The following is a 17416-nucleotide window of genomic DNA, read 5'->3' as shown; positions in this document are numbered from 1 at the left end:
ATCGTCCTGCCTCCACTTCCACCTCCCAAACCTGGGAGTTTGGCTGGGAGAAATCACGAGGGCTCCTTTATGTTTGAGACAATCTTACATTAATCAGGTGGCCTGGGATCCGGACAATGGAGCCAAAGATGACCTTGAACAATTGATGCTCTTGCTTTCACATTCAAAATGCGTGGATTAGAGGCTTTTGTTACTTAGGCCAGCTCAAAATCAAACAGTTCTAAAGGAAGGAACGCTTTCTAGATGATGATTCCATTTTTAAACGTACAAGCCATTTTGTGCCTCAAAAAAAAAAAAAACCAACAAAAAAAAACCTCAGCGCCATTTCAAACCTGCGCATGTGTACTAAAAGTTCGCTGAGCGCGATGTCTTTACACGTAGGAAAAGGGTGCAGCCTTTTCAGCGGACCAATAAGAAACCTCCAGATTATCCTTTTCCGATTGGCTCCCGGGAACCAATCGGAAAAGAACTTTTTTTTTTTTTTTAAAAGCGGGCGTCTGCTGAGCGTGAGGTCACGTGAGGGGTCGAGCGGCAGGGCTGAGCCGAGCCAATGGGGAGCGGCAAGGGCTCGGTTCGCCCGTTCTCACGCCCCACCCTCGGACCGTGCTGGAAGAAAGTTTCGCCCCGCCGCCAAGAGAGAAGCGTGAACATGGCCTCGCCAAGGTGGTTCTGGTCTGTGTGTGCGATCGCAGCGGTGGCACTGCTGCTCGTTTCCAAGGTTCCTTCGGCCTCTGCCCAAAGAAAGAAGGAGGTGAGGCGGCGCCTGCCAGCGGCAGGGACTTTCTCGACTTGGGGCTAGAAAGGGTCCGCTCGCCCCTTCCCAGGGATCTGTGCTGGGCGTGACTTGGAGTCCGCGGTTGGGAGGAAGTTGGCTTCACAAAAGCGGGAGCTGCAACTTCTTGTATTGTAGGGTTTCACATTCAAAAGCAGGCTGGAGTAGGTGACCACCTCGCTTCCAGCAGCTGGGGAACGTGCAGCTACAAGTAGTGACACTCCTGGAGTTTGGACCGCTTTGGGTGTTGGGCTGAGGAGCTCGTTTTGCTACCCAGAGGATATAATAATGCAAGCTTCTGCTGCCGACCATATGTAGCTCTCTCGGACATGTGTCTGTCATGTCAACCCAGGAGTGGAAAAATTAGATGAGTGAGATGATGCCAGTTTCATGCCCGTGTTCAAGCGTTCAGAATGTGTAAAACGTCTGTATTTGGTGACGGACACCAATCACGAAAGAGCAAACTAAGCCCCCCCCCCCCAATTTATGGAACAGGCAGTCTTTGAGATGTAGAAAACATACAATATTCGTATTCCTTTCTGTTTATTTTTTTGTTCTGTTTCATTTGAAGCATTCTCCCCCCTATAGCCCATTCTGGCCTTGACCTCATGACAATCCTTTGCCTTTCAAGTGCTGAGGTTACAGGTGTGAGCTGGGACGGCCCAGCTTTTTTTTTTTTTTTTTTTTTTTTTTTAGCTTGATGTTTAGCAGTCTGAACATATGGATTTTAGCCCCGTGTTTCTGAACATTTGTGACTTAGAACCATATACTCATAGAGCTTTAAAAAACTGGTGATAATTATTTATACCCTCTAATTTTATAAGGAAGAGCAGCCCTAGTTTTACACAGTTAATTACTGTATTTAAAGTAGACTAAAGCCATTAACTCTAATGCCATTTCCAGTGCATTCTTTAGTACACAAAACCTATAAGGACATTTTTGAAATACCAGTTAAACATTGCAGCTATTAAGTTATATAAATAAACTAATTTCTGTATCTATCTGAGTATTTGAATTATTTCATAAGATTAAAAACTAAGCAAAGCCTCATATGGTGGGCATGCCTGTATTCAGAACACTGTAGTGAAAGAGGTTCAGGAATTCAAGGTCATCCTTGGCCAATAAGTGAATTAGAGCTAGCCTGGGCTACACGAGACCCTATTTGAAAACAATAACACTGAAGAGCTAGCAAAGGAAAACATTATATTAGGGAAGTTGGCAAAGAGGAAAATAAAAATGTACAAATATTAAAGATATAATCCAGTGAGCAGCCTTTTGGCTGGGTGAAGAAATTGATAGAGCCTTTCTGTTTTGGAGTGTTTGCTGCATGCGTGTGTGCTCACTGCCGTCATGGAGGGCCAAAGAAGGTGTAGAATCCCCTAGAACTGTAGTTTGAGGACAGTTGTGATCTGCCAATTGAGAACTAGGAACCAATCCTGGACTTTGTGCAAAGAAGAAAAAGAAGCTCTTGGCATGAGCTTTCTGGTGCCTGCTGTGGCTTTTGGGGAGAATCCCAAGCCATTCTTTGTAGACAGCAATATGCAGAGCAATACATTGGTTTTTCTACCCTTAAAGTCCTGTTTTTAAGCCATATTTGTAAGTGTATGTATATGTATAGGAAAAATTCAAAACTCTAACAGACACATAACAGTCCCTTAAGAGCTGCTATCTCTAGGCTTTTAGTAATGTTGGTAAGGGAAATGCTTTCATATTTTGCCCTATATATTCATGTTGTCTAAATGTGTACAGTCATGACTTACTTTTTACACTTGAAACAAGTTTTTGTACATATTCCAGGCTGACCTTGAACTCCTTCGGGGTGACAGGATCACAGGGCAAAGTTTTGCTTGTCTTTTGAGTTTGTCCTCCTGCCTCATAGTCTAGAATTACAGGTGTCTGTCTGCCACACTATTCCAGGACACTTTTAAGTCTCTCTGTTTTGTTTTTTGTCATCCTTTTTAAAGCTTTGCTTTTATTTTTAAGTAATTGAAACAATATTTTCGATATATTGTTTACCTGAATGAATAGATGTGCACCATGTGTGTAGATGGTGTCTTTTGGAGGTCAGAAGAGGTCCCCTGGAATATAACCTGGTACCCTGCAAAATCAACTATTGTTCTTAACTGGCAAAACCATCTTTCGATATGCTATTTTTATTTGTGCCTGCCTGTGTGCCTGCATGTATGTGTGTGTGTGTGTGTGTGTGTGTGTGTGTGTGTGTGTACATACATATATGTCACTTGTGGAGGCCAAAGAAGGACGTTGGATTACCTGGAGCTTGAATTAATAGACGATTATAGGCTGACTGATGGGAACTGAAGGATTCTATGGAAGATCTGAGCTATCTCTCTGGTCCCTTCAGTTTTGTTCATTTGTTTGTGTGTGGATGGGGGTGGTGAGAAAGTGCCACTACACACCTGTGGAGGGCAGAAGATAAATAGCAAGCATGGGTTCTCTCCTACTATCTGGGATCCAGGGTTTAAACTCAGGTCGTAGGCTTGGTGATAAGCACTTTTGCCAGTGAGCCATCTCTTTGGTCTCATGTAATCTTTGCAAATAAAAAGTAAGGGTTCTTTGTTGTTGCTCGTTTTGAGACTGGTTCCTGAAAGTAGACCAGACCAGTCTCAAGTTCTTTGAGGAGATAAGGATGACCTTGAACTCCCAATCTCCTTGCTTGCTCCTTAACTGCTGAATTAGAGGTATGGACTCCCACACTCAACGCCAAAGGAAAGGGTTTGTAAACTAGATATTCTACCAGTGCAGTTATGTTCATAAATTTTGTATTGAACTAAAACCAGAAATTTCTTTTTGGAAAAACAGATTTCTTGGCAGGGAAGGGAAGGGAACTAGAGCATCTGTTGTTCTTGCAGAGTATCTGGGTTCATCCCCATGCCTTCTTCTGACTTTAGAGGAAACTAGGTATGTACACGGCCACGTACATACATGTAGACAAAGCACATAAAAGAAAATTTTTTAAGAAGAAAAATGATTACTTTTTAAAGGAAACAACACCAAGTTGTATATTTTAAAATGGTTAGTGTAGATTTTGTGTTATATAAATTTTACCTCAATAATATTTCTTTTGTTTTTTGTTTTTTTGAGACAGAGTTTCTCTGTGTAGCCCTGGCTGTCCTGGAACTCTCTATAGACTAGACTGACCTTGAACTCACAGAGATCCACATGCCTTTGCCTCCCAACTGATGGGATAAAAGGCACTGGTTACCTCCACCTGGCCAGTGCATTTCTAAAAATAGTCTAATTCTAACTCCCTTTTATTCATGCCCACCATCCAGATTTTAGAAATATATTGCACTAACTACTTGCCTGACTAACCTTTAGCCCGTTCCTTTTTTTTTTTTTTTTAATGTATACCAAAGGAAATGATTGTAAACAGGATCCAAGCACAACCACAAAGAAATATTGGGGAAATTGTAACTTCAGTGTTTCTTTTATTTTTAATTGGGAAAAGTGTTACCCAAGAGTCCATGTTTTTATGTCAGAGATCTATACCAAAGATACAGGGGAAAGGTAGTATGGTGAGATAGTAGCAGTATTCACTGTATGCTTTAACTAACTTACTGTTTCTGCTGTGTGTATCAACCACTATACAAGAATAATAAAAACTGTTTATAGAGGTCAGTGTTCTAGGCTAGGAGTGTAGCTCGGTGGGTGGTGGAGTGCTTGCCTACAGTGCACAAGGCTCTGTTGACCCATTTTTTTGCTTGTAGAAGTACTAACAGGGAAAACTTGGAAACCACTTAACCTACTTTGTAGGGTATAAAAAGGGATTCTCTAGCTTTTATATTCTGTTTCAACCAGCCTTGTATCGGCCCAAGCTTTTTTTCTTTAAAAAATCATATTTATTTATTTATTTATTTATTTTTTTTTTAAGATTTATTTATTTATTATATGTAAGTACACTGTAGCTGTCTTCAGACACTCCAGAAGAGGGAGTCAGATCTCGTTACGGATGGTTGTGAGCCACCATGTGGTTGCTGGGATTTGAACTCCTGACCTTCGGAAGAGCAGTCGGGTGCTCTTACCCGCTGAGCCATCTCACCAGCCCCAAATCATATTTATTTACTTTACATATATGAGTACACTGTAGCTGTCTTCAGACACACCAGAAGAGGGCTTCAGATCCCATTACACATGGTTATAAGCTACCATGTGGTTACTGGGAATTGAACTCAGGACCTCTGGAAGAGCAGTCAGTGCTCTTACCTGCTGAGCCATCTCTCCAGCTCCCCTGTCCCCCAAGGCTTTTTAAAATTTGTATTTTTAGATTTATTTATTTGGGGGGCTGAAGAGATAGCTCAGTGGTGTATACTGCTTCTGCAGAGGAACCAAGTTTAATTCCTGGCACGCATGTCAGGCAGCTTATAGCCACCTGTAACCCTACTGCAGGGGATCTTGCTCCTCTGGCCTCTGTGGGCACTTGATGCACAAAGCTAACTCACATGCACATACCTATACACAGAAATACGTATACATAACTAAAAGGAAATACGCACATGAGTATTTTGCCTGCACATATGCATAGGTGACATGTGCATGCAATACCCACAGAGGCTGGAAGAGGGTGTTATAGACAGTTGTGAACTACCACATGGATACTGGAAAATGAACAGTAAGTGCTCTGAACCACGCACTACCAACTGAGCTACATATTTATTTTATTTCTGTATATGCATCTGTGTGAGGAGTTGTACATGTGTGTAGGGTTGCCTGCAGATGCCATAAGGTGGGGTCCAACTCCCTTAGAGCTGGAGTTCGGGGCCTTTGTGGGCTGCTGACGTGGGTGCTAGACTCTCAACTCCAGTCCTCACGCCTTCTTTCTGTGTCATGTATGCTGGGTTATCTACCTTTCCTGATCTTTCTTCTACACTTGTACAAATGTCTCCTCTTTGCTGGAGGAACTTTTCCCTCTTCCTTACCACCCTCCCCCTATTTACCTGGGGGTCTCTACTCCTTTTTCTGTGTGTTTTTTTTAGAGTCTCAAGTGTACTTTGATCTCAAACTCACTTTATAGCCAACGTTGGCCTCATCAGCTGTGCTGGGATTACAAATGTGCACCAGTGCTCTTGGTATTTCCAACTCTTTAAGTCTTGAACTTTTCTCTGATCCCTGGGGTAAATTGACATGAATTTAGCACATGATGCTGGCATGGTTTATATATCAGCCCTCTGCATTAAACTGTGAACATCTTGAATGCAGAACCTTAATTTTTCTTTCAATAAGTATCAATAAATCCAAGATTGGTGGTTCCCTCCTGTAATTCTATCGTTTGAAAGGCTGAACCAGGGAGATACTCTGAGTTTCTGGTCAGCCTACACAGACCACACCCAATTTCTGCAGTGCTTCATCATGCATGCGAGGGGAACATTCTACTAACTGAGCTACAGCCTCAGCAGCCCCAGCCAGGGATGGATAATTTTTATTTTATTTTATTTTATTTGTGTGTGTGTGTGTATGTGTGTGTGTGTGTGTGTACACATATGTATTGGTTCCTGCAGATACCAGAAGAAAAGACTCAAGAGAGCTGGAGTTACAGACATTACTTGGCTATACTTCTGTCTTAGTTAGGGATCTATTGCTATGAAGAGATACCATGACCACAGCAACTAATATAAAGGAAAACATAAAATTGGGACTGGATTAGCTTCAGGGGTTTATTAGTCCGTTATAATGGTGGGAAGCCTGGTGGCATGAAGTTAGACATGGTGCTGGAGAAGGAGCTAAGAGTTCTACATTTTGATCTGCAGGCTGCTGAAAGAGACTGTGCCACACTGGATGAAGCTTGATCATATGAGACCTCAAAGCCTACTCCCATAGTGACATACTTTTTCTAGCAAGGCCACACTTACCCAACAAGGTCACACCTCCTAATGGTGTCACTTCCTAATGGCCAAACCTTCACATGAGTGTGGGGGCCATTCCTAATCAAACCACCAAATTCCACTCCCCTGCCCTCATATGCTTATAGCCATACCATAATGCAGAAATGCATTCAGTCTTAACTCCAAAAGGCCCCATAGTCTATGACAGTCTCATACTTGTTTAAAAGTTCAAAGTCTCTTCTGAGAGTCATGTAATTTTTTCTTTTTTTTTTTGCAATTTTTTTTCAAGACAGGGTTTCTCTGTATAGCCCTGGCTCCCTGGCTGTCCTGGAACTCACTCTGTAGACCAGGCCTCCTGAGAGCTGAGATTAAAGACGTGCACCACCACGCCTGGCACTCATGTAATTTCTTAACCATAATCTCCTGTAAAATTAATTAATATAAATAAGCAGATCACATACTTTTAACAAACAATGGCACAATATATATATGATTGAGCAGCAAGTGCTCTTACTGCTGGGACATCTCTCTATCGGGTAGCTAAGTAGGTAGGTAGGGATGTGTGTGTGTGTGTGCGTACACGTGTGTACATGCAGGATCTCTCCAGCATCTAAAATTATGTTTCTTGACCTCTTTCTGGGAATCCTTATCCTCTGCCCTGCTAGTTTCACTTTAAATTGGCACTAGCTAGAGAGTCATCTGAGAGGATAGAATCTCCATTGAGAAAGTGCCTCCATAAGGTCGGGTTGTAAACAGACAAGACTGTAAGGACATTTTCTTTTTTTCTTTCACCCCCCTCCACACACACAGGGTTTCTTTGTGTAGTCCTGACTGCCCTGGCCCCACCTGAAAGTTGAAATTAAAGGACATCTACCAGGCTGTCTTTCCTTACTCTTCCTTTTGCTTCCCTCCACCTCCCTCCTCCTCTTCCCTCTCCCTATCCCTTTCCCTCCCTTTCCTTTTTTTTTTTAAAGATTTTATTTATTTCTTTATTACATGTAAAGTACACTGTAGCTGTCCTCAGACACTCCAGAAGAGGGAGTCAGATCTTGTTACGGATGGTTGTGAGCCACCATGTGGTTGCTGGGATTTGAACTCCTGACCTTCGGAAGAGCAGTCGGGTGCTCTTACCCACTGAGCCATCTCTCCAGCCCCTCCTTTTTTTTCAAACACAATTCCTATATAGCTCTGGCCTAGAACTCCCTATGTAGACCAGGCTGGCCTCAGACTCACAGAGTTCTGCCTGCCTCTGCCTCCTGAGTGCTGGAATTTAATTATTAATTAATGTTGAAGGGCCCAACCCATTCTAAGCTGTGCTAGTGGTCTTGAATTCAAGAAAGCAAACTGAGCAAGCCATGGGAATCACGCCAGTAAGCAGCACTCCTCCGTGGCCTCTGCATCAGCTCCTGCCTCAGGTCCCTACCCTGTTGAAGTTCCTGTCCTGACTTCCTTTGGTGACAAACAATGATCTGGAAGCGAAATAAACCACCCTCTCCCAAACACACACAGTTGCTTTTGCTCTTAATATTTTATTACAGAAATAAAAGCCTAACTAAGACAAAAAGGATAGAAAATATGAAAAGGGATAGGTGCTGTGATGGTTTGTATATGGCAAGGAGGTGTGGCCCTGTTGGAGTGTGTCACTGTGGGTGTGGGCTTTAAGACCCCATCCTAGCTGCCTGGAAACCAGTCTGATCTTTGCCTTCAGAACAAGATGTTGAACTTTCAGCTTTGTCTGCACTATGCCTGCGTGGATGCTGCCATGCTCCTGCCTTGGTGGTAAAGAAAGAAACATCTGAACCTGTAAGCCAGCCCCAATTAAATTTAAATTGCCTTGTAAGAGTTGCCTTGGAGAGCTGGAGAGATGGCTCAACGATTAAGATCACTGACTGCTCTTCCGAAGGCCCTGAGTTCTCACAACTGTCTGTAATGAGATCTGATGCCCTTTTCTGGGGTGTCTGAAGACAGTTACAGTGTACGTATGTATAAGAAGTAAATAAATCTTAAAAAAATAATGCCTTTAATTCCAGCACTTGGGAGGCAGAGGTAGGCAGATTTCTAGATTTCTGAGTTCGAGGCCAGCCTGATGTACAGAGTGAGTTCCAGGACAGCCAGGGCTACACAGCAACCTCTGTCTTGTAAAACCAATATATATTAAAAGAGTTACCTTGGCCATGATGTCTGTTCACAGCAGTAAAACCCTAACTAAAGCATGATATAAATGGTCATGGCATTGTGTGAATGGTTCTCTTCCTGATTCTTAGTTCTTAAAAAATTTTTTAATTTATTCTTTATTAGATATTTTCTTTATATACATTTCAAATGCTATCCCGAAAGTTCCTTATACCCTCCCCCATCCACCCATCCACTCCCACTTCTTGGCCCTGGCATTCCCCTGTACTGGGGCATATAAAGTTTGTAATACCAATGGGCCTTTCTTCCCAGTGATGGCCAACTTGGCCATCTTCTGCTACATATGCAGCTAGAGATACGAGTTCTGGGGGTACTGGTTAGTTCATATTGTTGTTCTACCTATAGGGTTGCAGACCCCTTCAGCTCCTTGGGTGCTTTCTCTAGCTTCTCCCTTTGGGGCCCTATGTTCCATCTTATAGATGACTGTGAGCATCCACTTCTGTATTTGCCAGGCACTGGCATAGCTTCATATGAGACAGGTATAACAGGGTCCCTTCAGCAAAATCTTTCTGGCATATGCAATAGTGTCTGGGTTTGGTGACTGATTATGGGATGGATCCCCAGGTGGGGTAGTCTCTGGATAGTCCATCCTTTCATCTCAGCTCCAAACTTTGTCTCTGTACCTCCTTTCATGGATATTTTGTTACCTATTCTAAGGAGGAATGAACTATCCACCCATTGGACTTCCCTATTCTTGATCTTCTTGTGTTTTGCAAGTTGTATCTTGGGTGTTCTATGTTTCTGGGCTAATATCCACTTATCAGTGATCAAAAATTTTAAAAAAAAAACTATTTTTTTTCTTACTGGTTTTTTCTTTTTCTTTTTTTTTCAGAATAGGGTTTCTCTGTATAACAGTCCTTCCTGTCCTGAAACTTGCTCTGTAGGCCAGGCTGGCCTTAAACTCATGGAGAACTGCCTCCCTCGTGCTGGGATTAAAGGCTTACACCACCACCACCTGCTCTCTCTGAACTTTAGTAAATAGCTGATCCTGATGTCATCATTAGTAGATTGGGAGAAGTCCCTTGGAAAAGTAAATGGGGTGAGCTCAGTCCAGAGATTCTCTAATACAGTACTTGGAATATAAGATATATGAAATCCTTTTCCTCTATGGCTAGATTGTTGCCAATTGCTTTTTTTCCCCGTTTTTTTGCTTTTGAAGTTTTGGATCTCACACCCAGGTCATTTCTCATGCTAGGTTAGCTCCCTACCCCCTCTCTGACTTGGGAGTATCACGGATGTTAAGTTGGAGAGACAGCTCAGCAGTTGAGAGTGCATACTGCTCTTGCAGGAGACCTGAGTTCAGTTCCCAGCACCCACGTGGTATCTCACAACCTTCTGTGACTTCTGCTCCAGGAGACCTAACAGCATCTTCTGAGTTCTTTGGGCACCAGGCCATTGTGTGGTACACAGACACACAGGCAGACAAAACACTTCCACTCATAAACTAAATACAGCTTGAACAATAATTTTAAAAGAAATATCACAGATGCAAGCTCCTGAGGGTGGCATTTATTACAGAGACATAACAATAACAAAACAGCTACAAAAAGTTGAGACAATCCTAGCTTCAACACCCACCCACCCCCCAAAAAAAAGAAAATCAAAGAAAGAGATAGGAGTAGATTTTAGCTCTGTTTACAAAGTAGGTAAACCAAGAATGGAGCAGATGGCAAAAGGGTTTAAAATGCTTTCTTTTCTGCTCAGTCTGTCTCTTCCAGTAATTATCTGTCAATTACATTTCCAGATCTGTTGAGTTTCAGTTTTAATTGAAGGACAAAGTTGGAAATGTATTGCTGAAGAGCAGTTAGATGAGTAGGAAGGCTAAAAATAAGCCTTTTTTTTTTTTTTTAATGAGTAAGCCCTGGTGTACTAGAACTGAGATACAATCCAGGTTTTGAAGAAATTCAGACTGGTGATGCTTCTGAAATTCAAAATAATTTAAATGACAGAATTCGTTTTAGTTGTAACCACTAATGGATTTCTGTATTTCTTTTTTTCCTGATGAAGGAGATGTAGTGACAGAATCCCTGCTGGTTAAGATTTAAGCTTTTCTAGTAAAATAAATATTGCCTGTGTGTGGTGTTGCATACTTGATACCACAGAACTTGAGAGTAGGGTCTCTGTAAGCTTAAGGCTAGCCTGATCTACATAGTAAAGTTTGAGGTTAGTCAGGGCTAGATAATGAGAAAGAGGAAGCTAGCTTTCTGGGAGTGCACATCTGTAATTCTAACACTTGGGATTCCTAGGCAAGAGGATCATGAGGTTGAAGCATGGCTTGGCTACATAAGAAGTCAAAGGCCAGAGTAAGCTACAAAGGGGAAGGCAATCTCAAAACAGAAGGACGAAAATAGAACCCAACCTTTCCATTTAAATTCAACAAAAGAGAAATTTTTGTGTGCTTTTTAAGGATACTTTGATTTTGTCCCACTCTCCAGCCTAGAGCTTACTGTGTAGCTCAGGTTGCCCACATGCTTGTAGGAATCCTCTGCCTCTCGTGAGTGATGGACTCATGGGGTAAGCAGTGATGACTTGCTTTCTTTTCTTTTCTTTTTGTTTTAGACAGAGGATCCTCCTTTGTAGTCTAGCCTGGCCTTGAACTACCACTCTTCCCATCTCAGCCTTCCGCAGTTATTCCAGGTGTGTGCCCTCTCACACAACTTTAAGTTTTTTTCTTTATAAAAGCTAATAAACAGCCACAACATGAATTCTAACAGTCAGGAGACAGAGGCAGATGGATCTCAGTGAGTTCAAGACCAGCGTAGTCCACATAGGGAGTTCCAGGACAGTCAAGGCTGCATAGTGAAATCTTGTAACAATAAAACAAACAAACCTAGAGGGGCCAGAGAGATGGCTCAGTGGTTAAAAGCACTGGCTGCTCTGCTCTTCTACGTAGTCAAATTCAGTTCCCAGGAATAACATGGCAGCACCCAACATCCAAAATCGGATCCAATGCCCTCTTCTGATGTATAGTTGTACATCAGACAAAGCACTCAAAACACAAAAGTAAACCTTTTACAGTAGCCATCCCTCTAAAAATAGAAAAAAAAAGACAAACGTGTGAAAGAAGTGTCTTAAGAATTATTGAGATGTGGGGCTGCTAGGCAGTAGTGGTACACGACTTGAATCTCAGGACTTGTGATACACTAGGCATCTTGAATTCGAGGCCAGCCTGGTCTACATTATGAGTTTTAGGATAGCCAAGGCAGCATAGAGAAACCCTGTCTGGAAAAACCAAAAAAAAAAAAAAAAAAAAGTCTGAGGCAAGAGAGATGGTTCACTGGTTAAGAGCACTTGTTCTTACAAAGGACCCAGGTTTGGTTCAGTTCCCAGCACCTACATTGTAGCTCATAAAGTCCTTTAACTCCAGTTCTAGGGAATTTGATGCCTTCTGACCTCTGAGTAGCAGCCTCACACATGCATGCAGACAAAACACTCATACACATAAAATTAAAAATATCAAAAAAGTTAATAAATAATTATTATGGTATTATATTTCTGGGTTGGAGAGATGGTTTCTTGCTGTTTCAGAGAACCTGATTTTGGTTCCCAGAGTCCACATCAGGCTGCTCATAACTGCCTGCGACTCCAGTCCCAGAGATCTCATACCATGTTATAGACTCTGGATGCCTGCACTGATGTGTGTGTGCACATCCCCACACAGACATACATATATGCACATAATTTAAAACAGTTTAAAATCTCTTTTAAAGGAATGAGGCTTTTTTCATGTTATTTCACTTACCTAAACTATCACATCTTTCAAGCTTTCTGGGAAGATAAAGGTGCGCTTTCCTATAAAGGGTTGTATTTTCCCTTTTTATTTGAAGTACTTAATGCCTATTTAATTTTATTTGTTATACATGGAAATTTATATAACACATTATCCCTTCTCAGAGGAAATGGGGGGATTGGGGTGAACAAGGGGAGGGCAGTGAGCAGGATATAAAGTGAATAAGTAAAAAAATAAATAAATTTTAAAAAATAAAATAAATTTTTATGGTAAAAAAATTAGAATGCAGGGTGTTTTTTAATTTTTTTTTAATTGAGTGAAGCATGGTGGTATCCACCTGTAATCCCAGCACTTTGGAGATGGAGGTAGGAGGACCATGTTCAAGGCCAACCTCAGCTATATAGTTAGTTTTGGGCCAGAATGGAATACACGAGACCCTGTTAAAATAACAACTAAACTGAGAATGTGAATCTGTGGATGTCAAACTTCAGTGTATATAGATCAGGGAATCTCAACCTGTGGGTCAAGACCCCTGTGGGGTTGTATATCCTGTACATCAGATATTTACATTACAAATTATAAAGGTAGCAAAATTACAGTTATATTTTGGATTTTAGAAATGGTTTCTCTGTGTAGCTCTGGCTGTCCTGGAACTTGCTCTATAGAACAGGCTAGCCTGGAACTCACCAAGATTTACCTGTGTCTGCCCCAAAAGTGCTGGGATTAAAGGCATGGGCCACCATCCAACTCTTGGTATTTTTAAGACCGTGTCTCATGTAAACCAGGCTGACCTTGAACTCTTGTTTCTCTTCCTCCTATACTACCACCCTCAGCTTAAATCTTGTAAAATACTGAATTTTAAGGATTGACTAACAGAGCCCTGCCCATGCTGGACTCACTTTGTAGGCCAGGTTGGCCTCAAATCTGCCTGCCTCTGCCTCCAGTGGGATTAAAGGTATGTGTCACCATGCACAGCCTTAAAGAGTAGTTTTTACCATAATTCCCTTTATTAAAATGTTGAAGAAAACTTGAATGAGTCGCGATGGCTGACATGTGCACTCCTAGGACCCTAGTACTCAGGTGGTTGAGGCAGGAAGATTGTGCGTTTCTGGCCAGTCTGAGCCATATTGGTAAGGTTTGTTTTTTAATAATCATTTTATTGATTTTTATGTGTGAGTGCTCTATCTGTGTGTATACCTGCATGCCACAACAGGGCATCAGATTGCTTTGTAGATGGCTGTGAGCCATATGGTGATATGTTTGTTGGGAACGGAACTCAGGACCTCTGGAAGAGCAACCAGTGCTCTTAACCGCTGAGCCATTTCTCCAGCCCTGCATGGTAAGCTCTTATCTTAAAAGAAAAAAGTATCATCAGGACTCGCTCCCAATTTTTTATAAGGTTTATATTTTCTTTCTAAAAGATTAACTAGTTCGTGCTGGAGAGATGGCTCAACGGTTAAGCACACTGGCTGCTCTTCCAGGGGTCCTGAGTTCAGTTCCCAGCAACCACATGATGGCTCACAACCATCTGTAATGGGATCCGATGCCCTCTTCTGGTGCGTCTGAAGACAGCTACAGTGTACTCACATACATGAAATAAATACATCTTTCAAATAAGATTAACTAGCTTACTTTTATGTATATGTATGTGTCTCTATCTGCCTGAGTTTATGAACATCATGTGTGTGCAGGTGCCCCAGGAGGCCAGAGGGCACTGGATCCCTTGGAACTGGAGTCACAGGAAGTTGTGAGCCACCACTCGAACCCCTAAGATACATGCATTCTGTGTACCTCTGCTTGATGGACTTGGTCTAAGAAAGTTGCTTGCTAGTGTAACTTTTACATATGTATTTTCATGTGTACAAGTATGCACGTACTACATGTGTGGAGCTCAGAGGACAAGTTGGAATTAGTTCTCTCCTATCATAGATTCCTGGGATCAAACTCGTTGAGGTCCAAGAACCACCCCCACCACCAACCCACAGACCACACAAACACTGATCTTAGTCAAACAGGGATGGTTCATTGAACACACGCCCTAAGACTGGTTGATCAGAGCTGTACCTCAGAATTCTGAGCTAAGGCTACAACCCCGGGCATTTCTCAGGGCCAACTTGTAAAGGGAAAAAAAATGTGCAGGTACAGGAAGTGCTGCCCGGTGGTCAGCTCTGACTCATGCTTTTTTGACTAGCTTGACAGAGCAGTTCTAACTGACCTTTATTCTGATTGGTCTTAAGTGGAACTTCCAGTTGTTGAATTTCTTAAGATGAACAAACCTTAAGGCATATTACAGCAACGATATGAAATAGCTGGTAGGCATGTGGAAGAAAATGGCTACTGCTATGTTTAGGGGTGGGTTAACCTTAACAAAACTCAAGTTGTCAATTCTAACTTTTTGGTTTTGTTATGTTTCTCTTGCTGCTGCTGCAAGGCTGCTCTCCAACAACACTTCCTTTTGAAACAAGGTATCTCACTATGTAGGTTGCTTTAGGACCCTATATGTAGACCAGGCTGGCCCAGAACTCAGAGATCCACCTACCCCTGCTGCCAGGTGCTAAGAATAAAGGCATGTACTACCATGCCCAGCTATTTTTGTTGTTGTTTTATGTATTGTTTCAGTAGACTGGCCTCAAACATAGGAACTTGCCTCCACCTGCTAAGTGCTGGGATAATAGGCTATGCCTCTACGCCTCTTTGTGTTGTTTTGTTCTTGATATTTGAAATTGGAGTCTTACTGTGTTGAGCTAGCTGGTCTTCAGCTGTTGAGCTCAGGAGTTGTTCTTATTTTAACTTCCTGGGTAACTGCAATTATAAAGAAGACGTGCTAAATGAACCTTAAATGCCAAGTTGAATATTTTCACAAAATTCCCATTTTGTCTTTTGTAGATGGTGTTATCTGAGAAGGTTAGTCAGCTGATGGAATGGGCCAATAAGAGACCTGTAATAAGAATGAATGGAGACAAGTTCCGTCGTCTTGTTAAAGCTCCACCGAGAAATTACTCAGTTGTCGTCATGTTTACTGCTCTCCAACTTCATAGACAATGTGTCGTTTGCAAGTACGATCTTTCTTCTCTACTTTGAAATGAAATAACTTAAATGGTTTTTATCTCTTTTTTTTTTCTATCTCAGAAGAACCAAAATTGTGTAGCAGGTTTGTTAATAATAAAGTATATACCTTACTCGGGGGATATATAATGACAATACCACTGTTTTATAATCATCTTGGTTGTGCATATTGATGTGGGAGAATGTATAAAACATTGTAACTATCATGGATTATTCAAAAATCAACCACTATTTGCATTGGTAAGCAATTTATATAGCACTATACTAGTTGCATTGATGTGATTTTTTTTAAAGATTTATTTATTTATTATATGTAAGTACACTGTAGCTGTCCAGAAGAGGGAGTCATATCTTGTTACAGATGGTTGTGAGCCACCATGTGGTTGCTGGGATTTGAACTCCAGACCTTCAGAAGAGCAGTAGGGTGCTCTTACCCACTGAGCCATCTCAGCAGCCCGATGTGATTTTTTTTTATTGCTATATGTGTGTACAAGCACACATGAGGGGATGCATGTGTACTATTGTGCACATGTGAAGGTCAAAAAACGACTTTCAGGAGTCATTTCTGTCCTTCTACCATAGATTCCAGGGATAGAATACAGGTCAGCAGGCTTACATAGCAAGGACTTTCACCCACTGAGCCTCTCCAGCCCGGTGGTAGGAGTACTTTCAGCCTGGGGATGTAGCTCAGGAATATCAGGGTAGAGCAATAGAAAAACTCCTGGGTTTAATCCCCAGTACTCCGAAAGAAAGAGTTTATAAGTGTTTTCAATTTCATACTTTTTTCCCTTTGGTGTTTTTTTTTTTTTTTTTTGGTTTTTCGAGACAGGGTTTCTCTGTGTAGCCCTGGCTGTCCTGGAACTCACTTTTGTAGACCAGGCTGGCCTCGAACTCAGAAATCCTCCTGCCTCTGCCTCCCGAGTGAGTGCTGGGATTAAAGGCGTGTGCTACCATGCCCAGCTATGCTATTTTTTGAATGTCCTAGAAGTTGGTGTGTAGGCCATGCTATCATCAAACTCACAGAGATCCACCTGCCTCTGCCTCCAAGTGATAGGCTTAAAGCCGTGTGCCACCACGCTCAACTTCATTTGTATTGTTTAAAGATGTTTTTATATGTATCTGTGTGGAAGTATGTGCACATGAGTGCGGGTTCTCTCAGCGGCCAGAGGCATCAGATACCCTAGAGCTGGAGTTAGGTGGTTGAGAGCTACCTGATACGGGTGTTGAGAAGCAAACTCGGGGCCTCTGCAAGAGCAGTGCATTCTCTTAACTGCTAGAGCCATCTTTCCAGCCCCTTAGTTTCCATGTTAATTATGTCTATGTGGAGAGGAAAGGGTACTGAAATAGTGTAAAAATTCCTTTCAGAGGCTGATGAATTGACTCAGAGGAGTTGCCATGTGAATATAGGTGCCCACGGAGGTCAGATACACCCATTACAGGTGATTGTGAGCTGTCTGATGGGAGTGCTTACAACCAAACTCAGATCTTCTGCCAGAGCGGCATAGGCTCTTAAGAGCTGAGTCATCTCTCTAGCCCTTTAAATGTAATCTTTAAAACTTGCATATGTATGAGTGTTTTGCCTGTGTGTATGTCTGTGTACCATTTGAATGAAGGGCCCACAGAGATCAGAAGAGAGTACCAGGTCTCCTGGAGATGGAGTTACAGGCAGTTGTGAACCTCCATGTGAATGCTAGGAAGTGAACCCAGATCCTCTAGAACAGCAAACGGTACTCTTAACCACTGAGCATCTTTCCAACGTCAACCCTTATAAAATATTTAGAAGAGGTATAAAGGGAACTGAATAGGAGAGAACAC

The 17416-nt window shown here is 42.0% G+C and overlaps 1 protein-coding gene across 4 annotated transcripts in view; it reads left to right on the top strand.

Annotated features, from left to right (window-relative positions):
* The first annotated feature begins 610 nt into the window (after positions 1-610).
* Positions 611-17416, top strand: part of Magt1 (magnesium transporter 1) — a 43719-nt gene continuing 26913 nt past the window's right edge. For all 4 annotated transcript variants that reach the window (NM_001377003.1, NM_025952.5, NM_001190409.2 and 1 more), the window contains exons 1-2: positions 611-751; positions 15422-15591. In NM_001377003.1, the coding sequence (NP_001363932.1) occupies positions 650-751; positions 15422-15591 (272 nt within the window). In that variant the 5' untranslated portion in view covers positions 611-649. The remainder of the gene's footprint in view (positions 752-15421; positions 15592-17416) is intronic.

Source organism: Mus musculus, chromosome X (assembly GCF_000001635.26).
Source record: "Mus musculus strain C57BL/6J chromosome X, GRCm38.p6 C57BL/6J".
NCBI lineage: Eukaryota > Metazoa > Chordata > Mammalia > Rodentia > Muridae > Mus > Mus musculus.
Note: the sequence above shows the minus strand (reverse complement) of the source record. Positions and strands in the feature narration are given on the sequence as shown.